This window comes from Taudactylus pleione, unplaced genomic scaffold (genome assembly GCF_031769625.1).
Source record: "Taudactylus pleione unplaced genomic scaffold, aTauple2 ptg000073l, whole genome shotgun sequence".
Taxonomy (NCBI): Eukaryota; Metazoa; Chordata; class Amphibia; order Anura; family Myobatrachidae; genus Taudactylus; species Taudactylus pleione.
The window spans coordinates 3,688,597-3,710,539 of NW_028284475.1; the positions used below are offsets into that span (position 1 = coordinate 3,688,597).

Here is a 21,943-nt window from a genome sequence, read left to right on the forward strand (position 1 = left end):
CTTTATTCAGGTCAGGACCCAGAATAAGGATCAAAGCAAAAATTAAGCTAAATTAAAAAGTAAGACCAAAAACTGCTGGGAGACGGATAAAGCCCCCACACGGCCTGGTGCTGTAAGTAAACTGGCATGCTGCCGGCAGCCATGGGGCGTAGGGAGGAGGGCACGGACAAGCACATTTACCCCGGGTCCCCAATTGGAGGACTAAGTGGTAAATAAATACATTTCACCAATAAGAATCAGCACCAACATTTATTTATATTGAAGGATGAGGGACAATGGTATAATAACCTCTACATTCTTATACAGTCCTGAGAGAAGACTCCGTAGGATGGGGGCACCATTGTCCCCCGAGAATGAGCGCTGGTCCACAGGTGATGATACGCAGAGTTATGGTGGGTCCGATGATGAGGAGTAGTCCTGCTATGGGGGAGCACAACCGCAGCCCTGGTCTGCGCAGACCGCAGGTAGAGGGGACCATGCAGCAGCCCAAGCTGGCATGCGCCATCAGCGGGATGATGCCACAGGGCAATCTGTCTCTCAGGGCAGCACTCCAACAGTCAGTCATACTCCAAGGGTGAAGATCAGTCTGGCAATAAGGACACACAGGCAGAAGCCGTCCAGTCCAGACCTGCAAACCACAGGTAAGAAGATCCAGCTGCCCACAGAGCGGGGTTTAGCCATGGTAAAGGCACAATATTACAGAAGGTGGAAAAGGGGTGGAATGAGAGGGATGGAGGACATGGATGGAGAAATGGGGGTGGGGGGATAGGTTTAATCTCCCCCCATCTTGCCGAAGCGGCTCTGAAAATACACAAATCCACAATTAGTAGTGCACACACAATCTCCAATAATAATGTTATGGGGGGAGGGACAAAGCAGCGTCACATGACGACTTACATGGAGCACCAGGAGCTCGTTCTCCTGCTTCAAGATGTTTCATTTTTTTCTCCAGCAGGAGATTTTGATCCATCTGTCATAAGAAGGAAGGAAATGGTCATGTGACTAGGAGGAAGGAGAGTACATATAGTAATAGTGACATTATATACAGCCAGCACCAGAACCATGTGTTACACAATCTGCTTACAGGATCATTCATACGGGAAGAGCACGGGCAGGTTTTCCCAATATTTATATCACAACAGAACGCCAGGTGGTCGGCAGCTACTGTAATGTGATATTCAGGCCTATTATATACATGCTGCACTGTGTGTATACAATTGTGCTGTCACCCATCACACCAGCCCGGCTCCCCGGGGGAATGCAGTGGTAGTGCCCATGCTTATAGGGGGGTGTGATCAGCCCCCTGCTATGCTAACCGGGCTGCCAGCTCCCAGGGGGGACCGTCAGAATGTCGGCAGGTTTGAGTAGGAGGGATGTGGCCCAGTCAATCTGATGACTGGTAAAGTATTAGTACAAGAACATTCTATGCAGGGCTAATATTTACTGTAAAGGTTCTCACACTCGCTCCTCAGGAACCCAAACAATTCATGCTTTTCAGGTTTCCTCACAGAAGCACAATTGCAATCATTAGCTCCACCTGTGGGTCTTTTAAAATGTGTCAGTGAGTAATGACTACACCTGTGCACCTGCTGTGTGACCTGGGAAATGTGTCAGTGAGTAATGACTACACCTGTGCACCTGCTGGGTGACCTGGGAAATGTGTCAGTGAGTAATGACTACACCTGTGCACCTGCTGGGTGACCTGGGATATGTGTCAGTGAGTAATGACTACACCTGTGCACCTGCTGGGTGACCTGGAAAATGTGTCAGTGAGTAATGACTACACCTGTGCACCTGCTGGGTGACCTGGGAAATGTGTCAGTGAGTAATGACTACACCTGTGGCACCTGCTGTGTGACCTGGGATATGTGTCATTGAGTAATGACTACACCTGTGCACCTGCTGTGTGACCTGGGATATGTGTCAGTGAGTAATGACTACACCTGTGGCACCTGCTGTGTGACCTGGGATATGTGTCAGTGAGTAATGACTACACCTGTGCACCTGCTGGGTGACCTGGGATATGTGTCAGTGGGTAATGACTACACCTGTGCACCTGCTGGGTGACCTGGTGGAATAATGACTACACCTGTGCACCTGCTGGGTGACCTGGGAAATGTGTCAGTGAGTAATGACTACACCTGTGCACCTGCTGGGTGACCTGGGAAATGTGTCAGTGGGTAATGACTACACCTGTGCACCTGCTGGGTGACCTGGGAAATGTGTCAGTGAGTAATGACTACACCTGTGCACCTGCTGGGTGACCTGGGAAATATGAACTATTTGGGGTCCGAGTTTGAGAACCAGTGATTTAATGTAACCTAGTCCTCACCGTGGCTTCCAGAGTACGGATCTTTCTCTGCTGCTCCCGGATGGTGTCTTGCTTCAATTCTATGATATGCATGCTTACTAACTTCTTTTCCCAAAAATATCCGGGGCAGCCATGATCCTTTGTATAGATCATAGTGACATTACAGCATTACCATACAATAACATGAATGACAATCACCATTATAAACAAATGCCTAAACAGGGCTTAGAAATTGCGCCTTCTTTTTTTTAACATATCAACAAATCAGATCCAAGTTATTATTTTCCAGAGAAGTTTAGGGAATGAAAGTAGACATCTGATTGGTTGCTGTGAATTACTGCACATATGTGCACATTTGCTTACATTATTAAATAAGCCTCAATTTATTTGCAACTAAACGCCTTTAGCCCTTTTGGAGAAAAGCACTATATAAATGAAATTATTATTATTATACATCAGTGAGAGCATTTTTTATGTTTTTGTGTGTTCCCAAATCTGCCGCATGACTAACAAGCAAGCTGTATATCTGTACTGTTAGGCTGTCTCGTAGGGTATTACATATGTAATCTGCCGCATGACTAACGAGCAAGCTGTATATCTGTACTGTTAGGCTGTCTTGTAGGGTATTATGTATAATCTGCCGCATGACTAACGAGCAAGCTGTATATCTGTACTGTTAGGCTAAGTTGTATATCTGTACTGTTAGGCTGTCTCGTTGGGTGAATAAGTCTATTGCTGTAACTTTGTGCCAGCTATGTACTCTGACATCAGCACCCCAGCACCTGACATGGGAACACCCCTAAGTATAGAGAGATTATGGAGCCCATTTATCAACAATCGTATTTACAACGCAATATGGGCGCAATACTCAGGGCCGGCTCGAGGCGTGTTAGACCAGAGCGGTGGAACAGGGGCGCACCCCTCCCAACCATTCCCGATTTCAGCTACAGCCCAGCCTGACGTTAAATGGGAGGCGTGCCATACGGGCAAGCCCCCAAATAACGTAACTTAGGTGGTGTGGCCTTTGGTAATTAGGTTACACCCCCATTTTTGGTCACGTGCGTTGAAGCGCCTCAGTTTCCTTCTGCACAGGGCGCGGCTCCTCCTGGAGCCGGCCCTGGCAATACTAGCGCCCATGATTGCATTGCAGGATGCGATCATAGCACCGGCATGTATCATACAGCACACACAGGGACAGGGGGTCAGAAAGGAGGAGCCCGTCCCTGCGATGTGCTCAGTGACCGCATCAGTGGCCTCATCACTCCTGTGCCGGGACTCCTGTGCATGAGGCGGCCATTGCCTGGGGGGACTTCCTCCGGAGTCCTCTCCCACTTAGTTTTGCAATGTGAAGCCTAAAGGCTACAGCAGCACATCACCATCGTCACATGACTTTAGCTGCGGGGACGAAGCTCCGGAATGTGAAGGTAAATCTGACAGCACTGCATACACCATAGACGCCTGTGAGGGCAGCGGCTGTAGCTGGAATTGGAGGGACCGCAGAAGAATTTACCCTTCTTTAAGCGCTCTCTACTTTAAACCTTAAACCCCTAAGGATGGCCGTATTCGCGCAGTGAACCATAACCCCCGCTGCTTCCGGCACCTTAGTTGCCGACACTGTGGTAGAACTCTAAGGGCTCTCCTGCTTCCTTTTAAATTTGTGCACTAAGCAACGCATGAGCTTGCGCGGCCTTTCAGATGCACTGGAAGGATCACTAGAAACATCAGTGGTTGGGGAATGTGTGCTGCGTGAATGGGTTAACACCATGCTCACCGTATCCTGACGCGTAAGGACCAGCCCCTGCTTCCTGTGTGTTCGCCAACAGTCCCTCGCTGCGCGGTGCGCCCACCACGACTTGACTCGACGATATCACCATACTATCTGTCCACGGGACCTTGACAACGTGCTTGGAAGACTCCGAAAAAACACAACCTGGGGGCTTGAAACAATCATAGGTGAAACCAAAGGAACAGCAGGTCCCTCCGCAGGGATGCCTGGTGTGCCAGGGACCCGGGTGGGAACGCTGGTAGTTGGGGGCGGAAGGAGAAGTGGGGGTTGTGGTGTGCGTGTTGCTTGCATGCACGCGGCTGCGGGGGGGGAGGCGGCTGCTGCGCCTGGTAGAAAGGTGAAAAAAAATAAAATAAATCTTTGGGGGGGGGCGAACAGGTACTGGGAGGGAGGCGGTGGCTGGTGGTACATGGGCGGGGCCGGAAGTTACAGGGTGGAAAAATTGTAAGGAGGGGTTGCGTGGAGACCCTATAGCGGGAAAATAAGGGGACCAGTCAGGCTGCTGCGCCCCAAATATAATTGGAGGGAGAACAGGGGGGGGGGTGCTGAGCGTCAAATGCCCGAATGCGAAAGGGTGTAAGCCCCCCTTATGGGTGCCGGGGAAACTGATCCCAGGAAGTTGCTGGGTGCTGTGCCTGCTTTCCCAGTGATGTGGGACCGCGCAGGGGGGGCACGCTATGTGGGGGGGCTTGGGGATAAACAATAGTGGGTAGTATTGCGGGGGCAGTGCTCCCTGCCGCAGCTGTGTAAAAGTAAAATGGCCGCCGCAACCATGTGGGCGGGGCCAGCTGCCGATGCAGGGCGCGGGCTGGCCAGGTACAGCGGGGATTGAGCCGGGGAATTGTGGCCGCCTGCGCTACTCGCAGCACTGCCGGAGAGCCAAGCGGCCATGATGGGCGGGAGGGGCGCCTGAAGCCCGCTGGCCAGAAGCGGGGACCCGGGCTGAGGCGGCATCGCGGCCGGAAGCAGGCCGCAACCGGTGTTTGGAAGGGGCACCGATTCACAGGTAAGGGGGATAGCAGCCTGCATCAAGCGGCGTGGGCGCGGGAGGGATCAGGACACGGGGCCTGGGCAATGTCAAGGCGGGGAGGAAAGGGGGGGGCACTGGTGGACAGCTGGGGGTGAAGGAAGGGGAGCAGGGAAGGGAAAAGAAAAGAAAAGAGGGGAACCGGTGTTTAAAGAAAAGGAGAGGAAAGAAATAGAATAAGAAAAGCAGGAGATAAAAAAGACACAGGATTGATGCAAGACAAACAGATGAAGAAGTGAATAAACAATAAAAGACAGACATGTATAACACAATATGTATGACACTTAGCCAGCCTGGTTGTTGAATAAACTGGAAAGAGGAAGATGTCTCCCTTCCCCAGACTATTTATATGGGACCTCTAAGCCCTCCCCTAAATCCTACCATAGGCTTATACTCCTCAAGTGACAAATACTAACTGCAACCCCCCCCAGCTTTTAACCCTTAACTTACCTAACAAAATTACATATCAAACAGGGTGCTTATCTATCCTCAAACTTATTCAAGTATTCGGATGCATTTGTCACTTTATGTCGCATAGTAAGAAGAGCATGGCGCTATTAGTGTGAGGTGGCTGCTGCTGTGTATGGAGAGGAAGTGTGTACTGTACCTCAGTGGATGCCGGGTGCTCCATCAGGGGGCAGCAGTGTAAGAAGAGCATGGCGCTATTAGTGTGAGGTGGCTGCTGTGTATGGAGAGGGAGTGTGTACTGTACCTCAGTGGGTGCCAGGTGCTCCATCAGGGGGTAGCAGTGTAAGAAGAGCATGGCGCTATTAGTGTGAGGTGGCTGCTCTGTATGGAGAGGAAGTGTGTACTGTACCTCAGTGGATGCCAGGTGCTCCATAAGGGGACAGCAGTGTAAGAAGAGCATGGCGCTATTAGTGTGAGGTGGCTGCTGTGTATGGAGAGGAAGTGTGTACTGTACCTCAGTGGGTGCTGTGTATGGAGAGGAAGTGTGTACTGTAATCTCAGTGGGTGCCGGGTGCTCCATCAGGGGGCAGCAGTGTAAGAAGAGCATGGCGCTATTAGGGGAGGCAATCGGGAAGCCGACTGCCTAAATACCGGCAGCCGGCTTCCCGACTGCCATTTCCCGGCAAGGGTGAAATGCCGGGCGTCTAGATGTAAACGTCCGATCGTAGGGATGCCGGGCGCCGCGAGCGGACAGCCGCGCGGGGGGGGGAGGGTTAGGTTTAGGGCTCCCGGGGGGGACTTAGGGTTAGGCACCCCCGCGGGAGGGTTACGCTAGGGGGAGGGAAGGTTAGGGTTAGGCACCCCCCTGGTGGACTTAGGTTTAGGCAGCGGGGAAGGGGGTGGTTAGGGTTAGGCACTTAGAGGGGGGATGTTAGGGTTAGGCACCCCTAAGGAGGGTTAGGGTTAGGGGGGTTAGGTTAGGTTAGTAAATACTTACCTATCCACGATCGGGATTTCCAGCGCTGTCGGGCTTCCGCTGCGTCGCACTCTGCTCCTGTCGGGCTGCCGCTAACGGGAATCAAACCGCCGGCCATGCTGCCGGCGGTATTTCATACCAATTCCGCTATTAGTTTAAGGTGGCTGCTGTGTATGGAGAGGAAGTGTGTACTGTACCTCAGTGGCTGCTGTGTATGGAGAGGAAGTGTGTACTGTACCTCAGTGGGTGCTGTGTATGGAGAGGAAGTGTGTACTGTACCTCAGTGGCTGCTGTGTATGGAGAGGAAGTGTGTACTGTACCTCAGTGGCTGCTGTGTATGGAGAGGAAGTGTGTACTGTACCTCAGTGGCTGCTGTGTATGGAGAGGAAGTGTGTACTGTACCTCAGTGGGTGCTGTGTATGAAGAGGAAGTGTGTACTGTACCTCAGTGGGTGCTGTTTATGGAGAGGGAGCGTGTACTGTACCTCAGTGGGTGCCGGGTGCTCCATCAGGGGGCTATTAGTGTGAGGTGGCTGCTGTGTATGGAGAGGGAGCGTGTACTGTACCTCAGTGGGTGCCAGGTGCTCCATCAGGGGGCAGCAGTGTTTGAAGAGCATAGCGCTATTAGTGTGAGGTGGCTGCTGTGTATGGAGAGGGAGCGTGTACTGTACCTCAGTGGGTGCCAGGTGCTCCATCAGGGGGCAGCAGTGTTTGAAGAGCATGGCGCTATTAGTGTGAGGTGGCTGCTGTGTATGGAGAGGAAGTGTGTACTGTACCTCAGTGGCTGCTGTGTATGGAGAGGAAGTGTGTACTGTACCTCAGTGGGTGCTGTGTATGGAGAGGGAGCGTGTACTGTACCTCAGTAGGTGCCGGGTGCTCCATCAGGGGGCTATTAGTGTGAGGTGGCTGCTGTGTATGGAGAGGAAGTGTGTACTGTACCTCAGTGGCTGCTGTGTATGGAGAGGAAGTGTGTACTGTACCTCAGTGGGTGCTGTGTATGGAGAGGGAGCGTGTACTGTACCTCAGTGGGTGCCAGGTGCTCCATCAGGGGGAAGCAGTGTTTGAAGAGCATGGCGCTATTAGTGTGAGGTGGCTGCTGTGTATGGAGAGGAAGTGTGTACTGTACCTCATTTGTTGCCGGGTGCTCCATCAGGGGGCAGCAGTGTAAGAAGAGCTCAGTAACCAAGGTGTTTAGCTCTTCTGTGCTTTTCAGCCATGTCTATATATGAGCAGACAGTTGCTTATTATCACCTTGGGGTATCACACGCAGCGGTCCTCTGGGTGTAGCTGTATCTATTACAGAACACAGCAGGGCAATGCTGTAATCCGTGGCAGCAACATATGGCTAAAAAGCACAGAAATATACTAGATACTGAATTGAATATTTAAGTCGTAGATGGATTTACCAAACAGATTAAAGTTACCTGAAGGTGTAAGACCACTTTTAAAAATAAAAACGTTTTTATGTAGCCACTAAGTATAAGAACCCTTCATCTTACTTAATTCCATTAAGATCATTAACCCCTTTATCCTCATAATCAATCTGAATCATCTTAACTGACCCTTTTATTATTAACCCACACTTGCCAGTTAACCAATCTTCCCCGTGGAGGTAGGAGGGGGGCTGTTAGGGAGGAGGTAAGGACCACGTGGGGCAGCAATAGGCTGCATGGCCCCTGCAATGTGAGGCATAGCAAGACAGTATTTTATTCAGAAAGACACAGGGCCTGATTCAGAGACGATCGCTCTGAATTTGGGCGTTTTTTTTTTTTTTTTTTTTCATGGTGCGGCCTCCTGGCCGCTCGCATAGCTGTGGGTGACCACCCACAGCTATTGCGAGCGGCCAGGATAATGGTCGCGATGGTCAAGACCATCGCAACCATCGGGCTTGCGACGAAACCCTTGTGGTAGGGTCTCGTGGCCGCAAGCCCCAGAGAGCTTCCAGCTCTAATAGAACCGGAAGCTCTCCCACTGACATCACTGGTGATGTCAGTGGGGCCGCCCCCAAATGGCAGCCACCCACCCTGCCCGCCTACCAAACGGGGCGAGCTGTCAATCACCATCGACAGCTCGCCCCCTTTAGTGCGAAACCCGAAGCGACAGAGCACCCGTCGCTATCCGGATCTCGCGCATGCGCACGACTGAGCCGGCTCCGTTGTGCGCATGCCCAGTGGGCCACCATCGACCCGGTTGCTAGCGCTCAACGCTTGCGACCAGGTCTGAATCAGGCCCACAGACCGCCCAGCTAGCCCCCTGCTTACACACAAACCGCCTCCCAAGGCCTATGGCCAATCACCCCCTGTGTGTTCTGCATATGGGGTGAGGGTCATCACTCTGACCAACAGGAAACCAAAATCAGAGAGATTGCAGCTTCCTATTGGTCTGTACGGCACCTCCCCCAAATGCTTCCGGCCAATCACACTGTGAGTAAACAGTTGCTGTGAGAGACTACGGTAATGCACCTTGATGCTTGCGTAGTGAGATTTAAGCTGCATACACACTAGACGATTTCCTCCATGAGCAATATCGTCTAGTGTGTCCCCAGCAGGGGTGTGCTCAGTGTGGCTAAGACATTGAGCACACACACTGAACGATATTGTGAACGGTATCATTCAGTGCCGGAACCTCCCTTATCCCCGAACCTGCAACAACCTGACAATATCGTCAGGTTGCCCTGCAGGTACTGCCGATGACCGACGTTGTCAACGACCAGCAGGAGCGCGCATCGCTGGTTGTTGACGGCATACACACTACCCGATATTATGGACGTCTGAATAACGATATTGTTATATCGTTCAAAATATCGGGTAGTGTGTACACAGCCTTAGGCTCAATTGCGTAAATATAGGCATGACGTAGAGTTCTCAATCAGGGAAATATCCCTGTAATCCTCCATCTTCATTGATTAGCATTGTGTTTTCTATTAAGGGTTACCACAGACAAATATAAAAGCAACATATTGTTATTTATCAAACTAGGTCCTCTTTTGAGGGTTTATCCAGACACTCAGCATCACATATGTCTCCAGGGATTTTGGACAAAAGCACATTCCAGACTAGTTCTTTTTTTTCTTCATATTATTGTATGACTTCTTTTAACCTTTTCATGGCTGTATGTGGTTTGCCCCTCAGTAATAAGACAAATATAACATTTTCAGCGACCATTTTGTAAGGGAAACTGTAATTTCCTAGCCTAGAGAATACTTTTTATGCTTTTATCATTATGGCAAATTGGTAGCCATTTTGTGGCACATTGGTAGCCATTTCGTGGCACATTGGTAGCCATTTCGTGGCACATTGGTAGCCATTTTTTTCTACAAGGGTTTTTTTATTACTCCATGAGCATACCAGTCTAAGGGGTAGATGTTCCAAGCCTTCTAAAAGAAAATATGGTGAAGTTACCAAACTATTGGATTCTGCCATTTTAAAATTGCTAGTTACAGAATAGAAGCCAATTGGTTGCTATAGGTTCCTGCTCAGCATGTAATGGCCTTCAGAAGTATAATGATGCGTACATATGTAGCAATCTGCCAGTGATACGATATCGCTGGCAGATCGTTATGCACCCTCCCTGGTATGCTGGATGATCAATATCGATCATCCAGCACACCACCAACTTACCGACGACTAAATCGACCCGCGATTGTCGATCGCGGGTCCCTATAGTAACTTGCTTGATATCAAGCAAGTTGACTGGCAAGCACGGCTGATGGACGATATCGCTATCATCCATATGTGGCCGCACATCGTTGGTTGATGGTAACTTGGTAGGGTCCATTTAAAAGAACGATTTGAAAGATAACAATATTATCATTCAAATCGTTTTTTTAAATCGCTACGTGTGTACGTACCTTGACTCAGTAAAGTGCATAATGCTCAGTAGCGGGGTACGGTCTTGAAACAGGTCAGATAAATAGCTAAATCACAGAAAGTTATCAAATGTGTTCAAACACGAAGAGGCTGCAATTTTTGCTCCTGCTAAAGCTGACTAGGCTGACCCCATTCAGAGTGTCTCTAACATATCACATTGCGTTCAACTTTAGGGTTGGGCCATCAGATGTTCCACTAGAGTCAATTCACATCTTCTATAAACTCCGGAAGATTTTTAGAAAATAAGGGTGTTGAAAGGGTGTTTACTTAGAAATAGAAAAATTGCTGCTCAGCTTTTCATAAAGCTCATGACAACTGGACAACGTGACAGCAGTAGAAGAAAATGATCTGTCTTGCATGGAGCGTGATGGGGTTTTATCTCCTGAAATGTGAGTTTCTTTTTATTTTTGCTCTCTTCTATACATACCATTGTATTCATATAAAATATATAATGGGAAGTCTGCAGTGGGAACTTCAATGAAAGCGTAGTAGACAGTTGTGTCAGGTTTGTATTGGAGCAGCTATCTATTACGCTCTGGCTGGAAGCTACCAGCCAATCAGAAATACGCTAGTCCCCAAAGTTCCTATAAAACTTTGTATGTATGTTGCACCTATATACTAATACAATTATAACCTGGATCTTAATGCAATATAATATGTGTCAATGGCCCACATCCTAGTCAACATTTTTGCAGAAAGTATTTGTACAATCTGCAGAAGTGACCAACACGGAACATTAACAAAACATCGGCTATTTGTGAAGCTGAAAAGATCATTTGTGAAAACGAGGTTCTACAATGCAATGGAAATATTGTTCTGTGACGCAATGGCTCATTTTAAATAATGATTTATACCCGTCACAAGTCTTCTTCCATCATGATTTGTAGCAATATGGAAGTGTTACAGAAACGATAGATAGATAGATATATCGTTAGGAACTTTACTTTATGCAGTGCTAAGATAATACACAGTGCATTTTGGTAAATTGCCCATTTTTCGCCGTTCCCATAGACAGCTATAGAGACTGCTTTTGCAATCAAAAACAAATGGGCCACGCGGATATTTGCTGCCGTCCCCATTGTAATAGCCCCAATAAATTAAAAGGTAACAGATGTTTTCCAGATGACTGCCTTAATATGTGTTCCAATAATTAAGCCCCTAATTTATCTACACAAACACACCAGGGCTAGTCCTGCCCAAAGCAAATGACCTTGCAAAGCATGATGGGAGGACGCCAGAGCCTGTCTAGCAAAACTATACAACTAAAAGGAAGAATATATTAAGTAACATTCTTACGTACTCACTTTTTACCCAGGTATCCTGACCGATACAGATTGAATAGGCCCAGGTGGGAGGTGGAGGGGGGATGTACACTGTAAAACATGTCGTCCTGTAAATCGTGGCCTTGTAGAGTAGGGGGCAGTATCACAATGACATCAATCACTGCGAGTTCTCTGTAAAAGATGGCCCCATCCATGTCTAGAAGAAAAGAGAAAGCTGGGTAAGAGTAGATCCCATCAGCAATTCTAAGTGAAAGGATCAGACACCAACACTCTCCTTTCTGAAATTATTCTCACCAGAGAAGCCACATTGAGCCGGTCATACCACAAGGAGAGCCACTGATTTCTTGTCCTTAAAAGGCATCACTTTGTGACGGTATTGGGGTCCCTTCGATTAGTCTTATACTCCCCCACAACAGATTCAGGGGTCTATGTACTAAGCCTTAAAGAGAGAGAAAATGAACGGAGATAAAATGCCAACCAATCGGCTCCTAACAGTAATTTTTCAAACACAGCCTGTAACATGGCAGTTAGGAGCTGATTGGTTGGCACTTTATCTCCGTTCAGGAGCATTAGACATCAGCTCCCTACTAACTTACTAAAGCAATGAGGTTCTGTGTTATATGACAGTGATGGAAATGTACAAAGCTGAGAAATCACTGGTTCTTTATGTAAGGTGATTAAATGGGGTTAATATGGAAACTAAATATAAGACCACAAAGCCTGGTCTACTGAGAATGATAAGAGTTGGTGAATAAATTACACATTTAAATGATATTATTTCCCCCTTTTTGCCGTCTACTTTGTCAACAATATAAAAACACTGCTGAGTTTGGTCATACACCCATAACACTATAGAGAATGTATAAGGATAGAACAGACTCGCAGGCACGATGGGAGAGAGAAGCTGCACATTCATCAATACCTGGTTCCCTATTGTAATATAACAGAAAACAAACTTTCTGTTTTCATTAACCCACTAGGAAGGGATCAGCGTCTCCGTATTGTCTTGGTCACTGACATCTATTGTCTACACACTGTGACTGCAGCCATTTTGTGTACGGAACGCACACAATAGTGAGAATGCCACATTCCGGTCACTGAGAACGAGAGACATCACTGAGACACAACATGGTTTGGGAATGCCTGTGGCCACGTTTGAATTGGACACTTTTCAGTTCATGGTGCAAAATGGCTGCCTCCACTGGTGCGCAGCACTTGATTTGATTTTGCACAAGCACCTACACGGTATATCCAGCACACAGACAGCAGCCAACCCTCTTGTTTATTGCACAGTCCACAAATCCTAAAAGCTTTTAGTTCCTTTGACTAGACTAGACTAGAAAGGACCATATTGGAGGTCACTCAAAATGTAGTGTATGTGAACCTTATGGGAATCCATGTTTGAGAAAACCTCTGTATGAATTTGTAATTATTGGAACAAACCAAAAAATATTTGTGCTGGCCAAAAACGATTGGGATAATGTGTCTGCCCAATAAATCCATATAACATAATCATGTTTCATATGCCTATCAGCAGTAGCGGAGAGTACACCACAATGTCGGCTCCTCCTCAGTGACAGGGAACCAGGTGCTATACACTAATATCACAGTGCCTCGTCCGCCTCCTGGTTACTGAGGAGGGGCAACCAGTGCAGGAAGTGTCTCTGAGGGGCTGCCCAGCATCTCCAGGATTGCCACAAGGCTGCATCCCCTTTTCAGTGAGTTTATTTGCTGCACTTGGTGTCACTGACCCAAGTTCCACCACTGAGTAGGTTCTGAAAAAGGTATCTCATTTATTACAATACCATTTATTTACTAAGGCCCTCATTCAGAGCCGTACGCTCTGAGCAGAGCGCACGCTCTGAATGAGGGCCGGCCTCCATGAAAATGGAGCGTCCTCTTGGACGCTCGTATAGCTGTGGGTCACCACCCACAGGCTATACGAGCGTGCATTTTGATGGCCGTGATGGTCGTGACCATCGCGACCATCGAATCTGCGAGCCGGAGCCTGCGGTTGAGGTTTTCAACCGCAAGCTCCGGAGTGATTTTGGCTCTATCAGAGCCAAAATCACTCCCACTGACATCACTAGTGATGTCAGTGGGCCGGCTTCTGACGGGAGGCGTTCCCGTGGGAACGCCCCCGTCAGGGAGGCACGCCTACCAAAGGGGGCGTGCTGTCAATCAACGTCGACAGCACGCCCCCTTTGATCAGACACAACGAGCGAAGGAAAGTCCTTCGGTCGTCGCGTCTGGCGCATGCGCACGACAGAGCTCCCTCCGTCGTGCGCATGCTCAGTCCAGAACATCGACCCACTTGCGAGCGGACAGCCGCTCACGAGTGGGTCTGAATCAGGCCCTAAGTCCTAGAAAAGAGTTATAATAATATCTGTAGAACTCATTACTAGAACTATTTCCTATTCCGAACAAATGGCAATGAAACAGTGGTAAACCAGATTATCACATCAGCCCACTTTTTGCCATGTTGTCACAGACGGTAGCGGGTATTGGGAAAGACAGAACATTGGCCCTCATTCAGAGCCGTTCGCTATTTGCGGTCGTTCGTTCAAAAACAAGGGGTGGCTATTCAAATGATCCGTTCGCACATTGCAGTCTGTTCCCACCTCTAAGTCTGAACGAGCGAGCAAAACACGCTCGTTTATTTGATAAAAATGCCCCCTGGCCGCTCGCACCATACGTCATGTCCGCTATTTATTAGATTAATCGAGTACATCGTACAGCGTATGAACTGCTCGCTATTCTTGTGGTTGGTTTTTTCAACCGCTATTTTGCGAGCAGTTCAGAGTAAAAAAAAAACAAGTGACGTGGTCAATGACGCGGCTGTATTAATTATGCACACCCTTAAAACGCCCGCTTTGACCTTTAAGAACGCCTGCGTTCTGATCTCCACTCCCCGTTTTCAAGCACCTTCCCCTGTTACCACCCACATACGCCTCATTCTGTCACTCAAAATAGCAGGCACTCGCTATATAGCGAACAAACGATTTTTGGCCGCACTGACTGGTTCGCGCATGCGTACTAAAAACCGTACGCATGCGCAGATGTGCAAATATCGCTCAGAACGAGCGTACTGCCGCTTACGAGCGGCTCTGAATGAGGGCAATTGTTTTAAAATTGAAGAAACAATCTTAAAAATGTACACTTTCTTAGGCTATTTTTTTTTTACTGGGGTCTATACCTTATTGTAAAATGGAAAGTAGTCAGAATGATTTCCAATGTCCACTGCCGAAGGTTTTCTCTATTATGGCAAGTAAAAAATATTTCAGCCAATCAGCAGAGAATACGACAAACTTAACACAAGATTCCACAAAGAAAACTCTAAGCTCAGTTCCTCAGAAACAAAATTTTAGGCACCATATAAAATAGGAGGGGGGAGAGGTAGAACAAAAGTCAGGATGTCATGAATACATTACATTTTTACCTTTTGATCGGTGTATGTCCACAGCTGTAGATGACTGATTACATAAGATATTGATAAGTTAAATGAAGGCTATGAAAGTGAGACTAAACTTGGAATCCATCACTTTGACTCCAAGCCATATTTGGCTATTCAGATATCAAACATTGATCCACAACCTCTGGATCTTACAGTATCTCATATTCGTAACAAGCCTGAACTTCTGTAATAAAGAAAACAATTCCATTACGTTATTGCTTCCATTACGCCCAAGGATAGATACTTATTTTCTAAAACTCAACGTTCTCTGGAGGGTTTTTTGTTTAAAAAGTGATCGTTTAAAAAACTGTTAACTGTATATTTTATATTTTTTTTAAACTCTTCATTGAGTAAAATAAATTTATCAACCTGCATTTATATCATTTACATTTTGCAGAAAACTCTTGTCACCTTATTTATCTAAATGTGTGCCTAGCTTTCATTCAACTCATTTACAAAGATTTGTCACTTCTAATCTTCCCCTGGTTACAAATCACACTAAATACTGAAGTATGTGAGTGTGAGACACAACTGCAAACAGCTTATTTAAGTTATACATTTTGAACTGCAAATTCGAAGTTGGGTCCATTGGCAATTGTACTATACTATATTGCCTTCTTGTTTTGGTCTATTGAGACCCTGGCTTCTACTGCTAAATAAACAAATGAATCACATGTTAATTTAGGAGTTACAAAGAAGGAGGTACAGTCATTTGGAGTTACTGACACCACTGTCCCTTCCCTTACAGTCAACTATTTCTGCAAATTAAGTCTACAAGACGGTCAGTCTCTCTCTGTCTGCTCTGTTACAGCCTCTTCCTCCTGAAAAAGAGCATGATGGAAATATTAACATTCAAGTTATTTCATATTTCCTGTATATTATTTATGTCATTAGTAGACGTATTCGTAGTTCACATTTTAGCCAGTTTTAATTTCTTTGTCAGGTATATTATGTGAAGGAATCTGTGGCCAAAGAAGACACGTTATTGGTCTAGAGGGCGGTGATGTCATCCTGCGGGTGAATCAGACCGGAATCATTGGCGACATCACTTGGCTTATATCTGGAAACCATTTTGCCACCACGGAACCAGGTGGACATATAAAGATTCGAGATAATAGATACAATGGGAAACTGTACGTCTTGACTGACGGATCATTAAATATGACAGACTTAGTCTGGGAAGACCGAGGGATTTACACAGCGAGCACCCTGAGAAAGACATCGGCGTATGAAGAACTGTGCGCACAGGTGTATAACCTCAGGGTGTACAGTAAGTTGGTGATCTGCATCTCTGTCTGTTTGATATCTTGCCTATATAGTGGATACAGACATCTCACTTCGGGGGGATATTTATTCATCATCGTGCTTTAGAGACAATAATTAAAATGTAATATTGCAGCAATATTAAATTATATTACAATGGGCACCGTGATGGGTGAGGTCAGAAAGTCAAAGATTTTGTTAGCAGCTGCTCAAACATTTACTCTCCTCACTTCGCACATTTAAAGGGAACATAATGCCCGATTATCATGAATTAATATTTCCCTTTACTTATTTCCGTCCCTTTTTGCCAATACCTCGCAATAAGCACAAGTGTCATATTGTCACGGAGACCACTGTGAGTGTATGCTGGATGCAGGGATGGATGTGGAGTTTCCCCATAGTATGTCATTTAATATTCCCATACAGGAATCATCCCCGATGACGACCTCCACATTGAGTATGACGTCACCAGTAAGGAGCCGTGCCGCGTGACCTTCACCTGTACAGGTAACAGATCCAATACAGCGGTCACCTGGAGCAGCACAGACGGAAGTCACATAAATGTGACTGGTAATGTCCTGTATGTATCTGACCCCGATCCGGACATCATCTACACCTGTACAGCGCAGAACCGCGAAAGTGCATTCTCCAAGCCCGTAACCAGCTGGGGATATTCTAAGAAAGGTAACGCTACTAATATACATAGCTACCTGCATGTAGTTTTCGCACACTAAATGTTTTAGTGTGAGATTTTCGAATGTTTTGTCTATGTACGTTGCTGTTTTTCGCACTATCCTAATACAAAAGACACAATGCGGCATTCGCACAAAAACTTTTTGTGGAGTAACCTGCAAAAAAGTAGAGCTGAGTTTGGGGAAATCCGCCTGTACCCCATAAAACTGACTTGGGAAATCAATTTAGAAGTGTATTAGCGGCCCTAATGAAAGTATTTGGGGTTCTTAAATTGTGACAAATGGCTGTTATCATTTTTCCACTGTTACACAAAAGTGCATATAAGCATTTTCATTTTGCTAAAATAAATGCTGCAGTTAAATTGGGGGTACATTAAAATGGGTGCAAGTATATTTTTGAGTGAAAAAAGTGCACTTTTAAAAATTGCTAAAATTACACCTGGTGCAGCCACCTGCAATGTTTAAAACACCCGTCCCATCCACACAGCCCCCCAAAACACCTCACCCACTTAATTAAAACCCATTTTCCAACACTTTCCGTCCAAAATTACATGTGATTATTGGCCCAATGAAGCTAATTAAAAAATAAATGTTTACCCAATTTGTCATTAGTGGGGGTGTACAAAGGGTTATGAACCAAGTCCTGACATTTTTAACCAAAAATAGGGATTTTGCACAAGTTTTCACCTCTTCTGAGATGGTGAAAACTTTTTGCAAGTTTTTGTCTTTGGAGAATTCGCACGTGCGAAAACTTCAGCAATAGGATTGCACAATACGCATTTTTGTGCGAAAGGTTCGCACCTGCGCGGCTAATTGAATCTGTCCCATAATGTGCCAAGTAGACAATTTGTCCCAAACAATGTAGCGGTACAAGACAACAGTTTTTGGAATGCCTATACCAACTGATTTAAAAAAAAAAAATACTTTTTGCCCAGTAGATGGCACTAATAATCCAAAATTGCTTCAACATTCATTGGTTTCCGCTCTAGGCGGCATCTCATTTTAAATCAGTGTAGTTTTAATCTCTTTTCGCCGTTATCTTTGTATAGAACTGTTAACTTCTTTTTCTGACAACTAACAAATATAACAAACAAAAAAAAATGGCAGCTGCTCAATCAATCTGGTAGTACTTTTTTCAGGTGCATGAAAGGGAGGGGTTATACCAAGTAGAAGAGAGAGGGGGGTTTAACCCCCTATTGTTCCTAGCACACTGAATTATACTAGCAACAATATATGAACACTATATGGTAATAGAATTTCAGAGATATTAGTTGCATGCATTTGCAAATACATGGGAAGCAGCTAGGCCTCGTCAAGGCTTCTCTGTCACTAGCAGTCCCTACACTAAACGGTTTATGTCCGGGGCGCAGAGCACCCCAAAATAACGTCCAGCCCAGGACCCCCCCAGGGCATCACACGAAAAATGGAAAAAGAGTGACAGTGCAGTGTAAAGTAGAGAAGTGTGCGAGTAATTACTAAGTGTTAAGGGGTTAAAATATATGTGAAAAATTACATGAATAATAAACAAACATAAAAAGGTGATGTGAAAAGTAACTATGTGTATTAAGTGGTGATGCCCTCAGGAGGCCCAGCCAGAGCAGCCTCGGGGGCCCTACGCCCAAACGCTCACCCCAAATGTAATGTATGCCAATTAAAGCCTCATAATAAAGGCACATATATATTTTTGGCAAATGTAAGGCCTCATGATAAAGGCACATACATAAATGCATCCGAATTGAGAGACAGCTTACCTGGGAGTCACCTCTGGGAACTCCAACTAGCACTACTAGAACCAGCATGCCCTGCTAATGCTGGCTCAATCATGCATCTCATAACCACAAACAAAAAAATGGCAGCTGCTCAGTCAACCTGGTAGTACTTTTTTCAGGTGCATGAAAGGGAGGGGTCATACCAAGTAGAAAAGAGAGGGGGGTTTAACCCCCTATTGTTCCTCAGCACACTGAATGATACTAGCAACAATATATGAACACTACCAAATATAAGCAATATGTTTGATGCTTCTAAATAAGGAAAATTTGCCATAGCAGAAGTGAGCGCTGCTGGAACTATGGACCTGACATTTGTTACTGCTGCTGGCCAAAGTTCAGGCAATTCAGCCTGAGACAGCGACTACCCCTGATACTTTTCAACTTCAGACTTCTTTTGTTAACAGCATCAGCATACCCCAAGTTCCAGCTTTCCGGCCTCCCACTTGGGGCCCCTTGGGGAGGGAGACAGCGAGGTGGAAAAACTAACCACGCTGAGCCTAAGTGACCACCACTCCAGTATGGCCAATAAGCATGACCCCTTTAACCCAACAAAATTGAAGCAGTTGCCCTTTTAGGCAGCAGATTTCATCTTCATTCAACCTCATATGTAACTTACTTTGCAGTCTTTAGTTCAGGACATGCCACCTATTCTTACAGACTCCCCTTCAGCAATATTTACAATTTAGTAACAGCCTTACATGCTCTATGTACCCTTATTTGAGAGCCATGATTATCCTGGCTGAGAGAGGAGTCTGATGGGCACCGTGGGTAAGGCCGGTTGCACAAAGCAATCCGCTCTAGCAATTAGGTTATTCTGAGTGCTTATGTGGCACAAGTTGACCAAACTTATTTTTATCCAGGATAGCTTGAAATCTGGATCGGCCAATGATTACACAGTGTCTGTGGTCACTGGTCGCCCTCACGGGTCTGGCACCACCTAACCTGGATCTTTGAGCTGACTGTCCTTCAACTTAACTGCCCATTTTGGATCAACACCAACACTGGTTTGGGCATGGATTCGGTCGCAGGCCACGCTACATGACTGCATTTTATTAATTCTAAAGAATAATGCGCCCGATTCAGATTTGTATGCAAACCCGATGGTTTACGTACAACCCCGAAGCGACCTGCGCAGGTGCAGGATTTGTACAGCGCATTTGCTGATCTGTGCCTGCGATGACGGTCGCATCGCCCCCTAAGCTGCGGCATGATTCACATGCTGCAGATATTTGGGGGTGGGGAAGGGGAGACAACAGCCAGCGTCCCAAAAAAACGGCTTTTATATATTTCCGCACAGCGGCTGTTTCCAACTGCGTTAGGGTTGACCCCAAATGGACAGGTTACGTGAACTGCGTCCATCTCTGAGTCACGCCCAATATACACCTAATTATTGCATTTGGAGGTAAATATAATTTATCCTAAATCTCATTTCAGGCAGGAAGCAGCAACAAGACGACTACACAGTGCTGAACATAGTGCGGTTCTCACTGGCTGGCTGTATAGTGGTAGCCATGTGCTGGGTGTTTGGCCATCACATGAGAAGGGAGATGACCCAACCCACAGGGGACAATGGATGAAGAAGCACCATGAATAAAGCGAGATGTATGCAATAACTAAATGAGGATCTCCCCCTACCCCGAGTCACATCCTAAGATGCCGAAACCTGGCAACCGGACTCATATGTATTATTATATATACAACTTCTTAAGATAAATGATGAACTATTCTCTCACGAGACTCTCACCAGGGTGAGCAATAAATACAAATATAGAATGTGACATCGTACAGCTGATCCATCGGAATAACTAACTGCCAGATCCATTCTAAGGTGCATACACATGGTCAGATATGTCAGATGAACGATTTGCAAATGATTGAACGATTTCAGCCTGTATTAAAATGAATGGAAATCGTCCAAAACGGACTGGAAACACATCAGATGTCAGATATCGTTATCTGACAAACGGGAACGCGCATCGTTCATCGTTGCACACGTCAGATTTTCCTTCAGATATGAACGATTTTTAAAATCATTATCGTTCCGATCTGAAGAAAAATCTGACCGTGTGTATGCACCATTAAACTGCATATACACACACACAAAACGATTTTGTTACCAACGATTTTATGTCAGATTATCTGTCAGATATTTTAAAGTGTAATGAACGATTTTTTTGAATTATAAGTGATTTTTGTAACTTCCCTTAATGAAAATCGTTCAGTTGGTCAGTCAGAATGAACTACAAACGGGAACGAGCATGAACGATAATCGTTCATCGTTATAACTCAGAAACTGAACAATTTTTTCAACGATTGAACTATAACAACGTTGTTATAGTTAAATCGTTCAAAAACTCGTTACGTGTGTATGCACCTTTAAACTGCATACACACAACGATTTCAGTAACAAACGATTTTCATAAACGATTTTCGTTCAGATTTTCCCTTGAAAAAGTCAACGAAAATAGTTTATAAAAATCGTTGGTTACTAAAGTAATGAACGATTTTTTGAATGATTTTCATGAACGATGAACGATTTTTTAAACATGCATACAGTGAATGGAAATCATTCATCGTTCATTCTGTACAACATGAACGATTTTCTAAACAAAAATCGTTTGTTGGACAGTCATGAACGTGCATGAACGATTATCGTTCATCATTCACCTTAAAAAGATGAATGATTTTATAAACGATTTAATGATAACGACGTTGTTATAGTTAATTCGTTCAAAAAATCGTTGTGTGTACGCACCTTAAGACTTCAGATTGTTCTCATTGCAACATGTAATATAATGGTCTACGTACAAAGCCTTGGACCCCAATCAGCTCCTGTCACTTTACAGGCTGTGTTTGAAAAATGGCAGGAGCTGATTGGTTGGTACTTTATCTCTCTCCAAGTACATAAACCCTATAATTACTTTAATCTCAGGATGTATTAAAGCTTTTAGTATACTGTAGGGCTATTCAGCTTCAGGTTTATACACAATGTGCCTTTATTGAAGGCCACAGATCCACTCTAGGGCAAGGTATTTTGCCCAAAACACACTATGAGGGACATGTATCAATCCTTCAATAGGAGGACAAGCGGAGCTCCTAGCTATGA

The 21,943-nt window shown here is 45.8% G+C and overlaps 1 protein-coding gene and 1 long non-coding RNA gene across 2 annotated transcripts; one reads left to right on the plus strand and one right to left on the minus strand.

The window, feature by feature from the left end:
- Nucleotides 1-243: 243 nt before the first annotated feature.
- LOC148532545 (uncharacterized) lies at nt 244-12,125 on the minus strand. Its single transcript, XR_015877707.1, has 5 exons — nt 11,954-12,125; nt 11,681-11,855; nt 4,083-4,248; nt 898-970; nt 244-801 (listed from the first exon to the last, which is right to left on the minus strand). It is a non-coding gene; the product is annotated as an uncharacterized LOC148532545 (long non-coding RNA).
- On the plus strand, nt 10,720-20,414 carry LOC148532546 (SLAM family member 9-like). Its single transcript, XM_088467582.1, has 4 exons — nt 10,720-10,765; nt 16,057-16,383; nt 16,803-17,060; nt 20,272-20,414. The coding sequence occupies exons 1-4, from the start codon at nt 10,720-10,722 to the stop codon at nt 20,412-20,414; spliced, it is 774 nt and encodes a 257-aa protein (XP_088323708.1).
- The last annotated feature ends 1,529 nt before the right edge of the window (nt 20,415-21,943 follow it).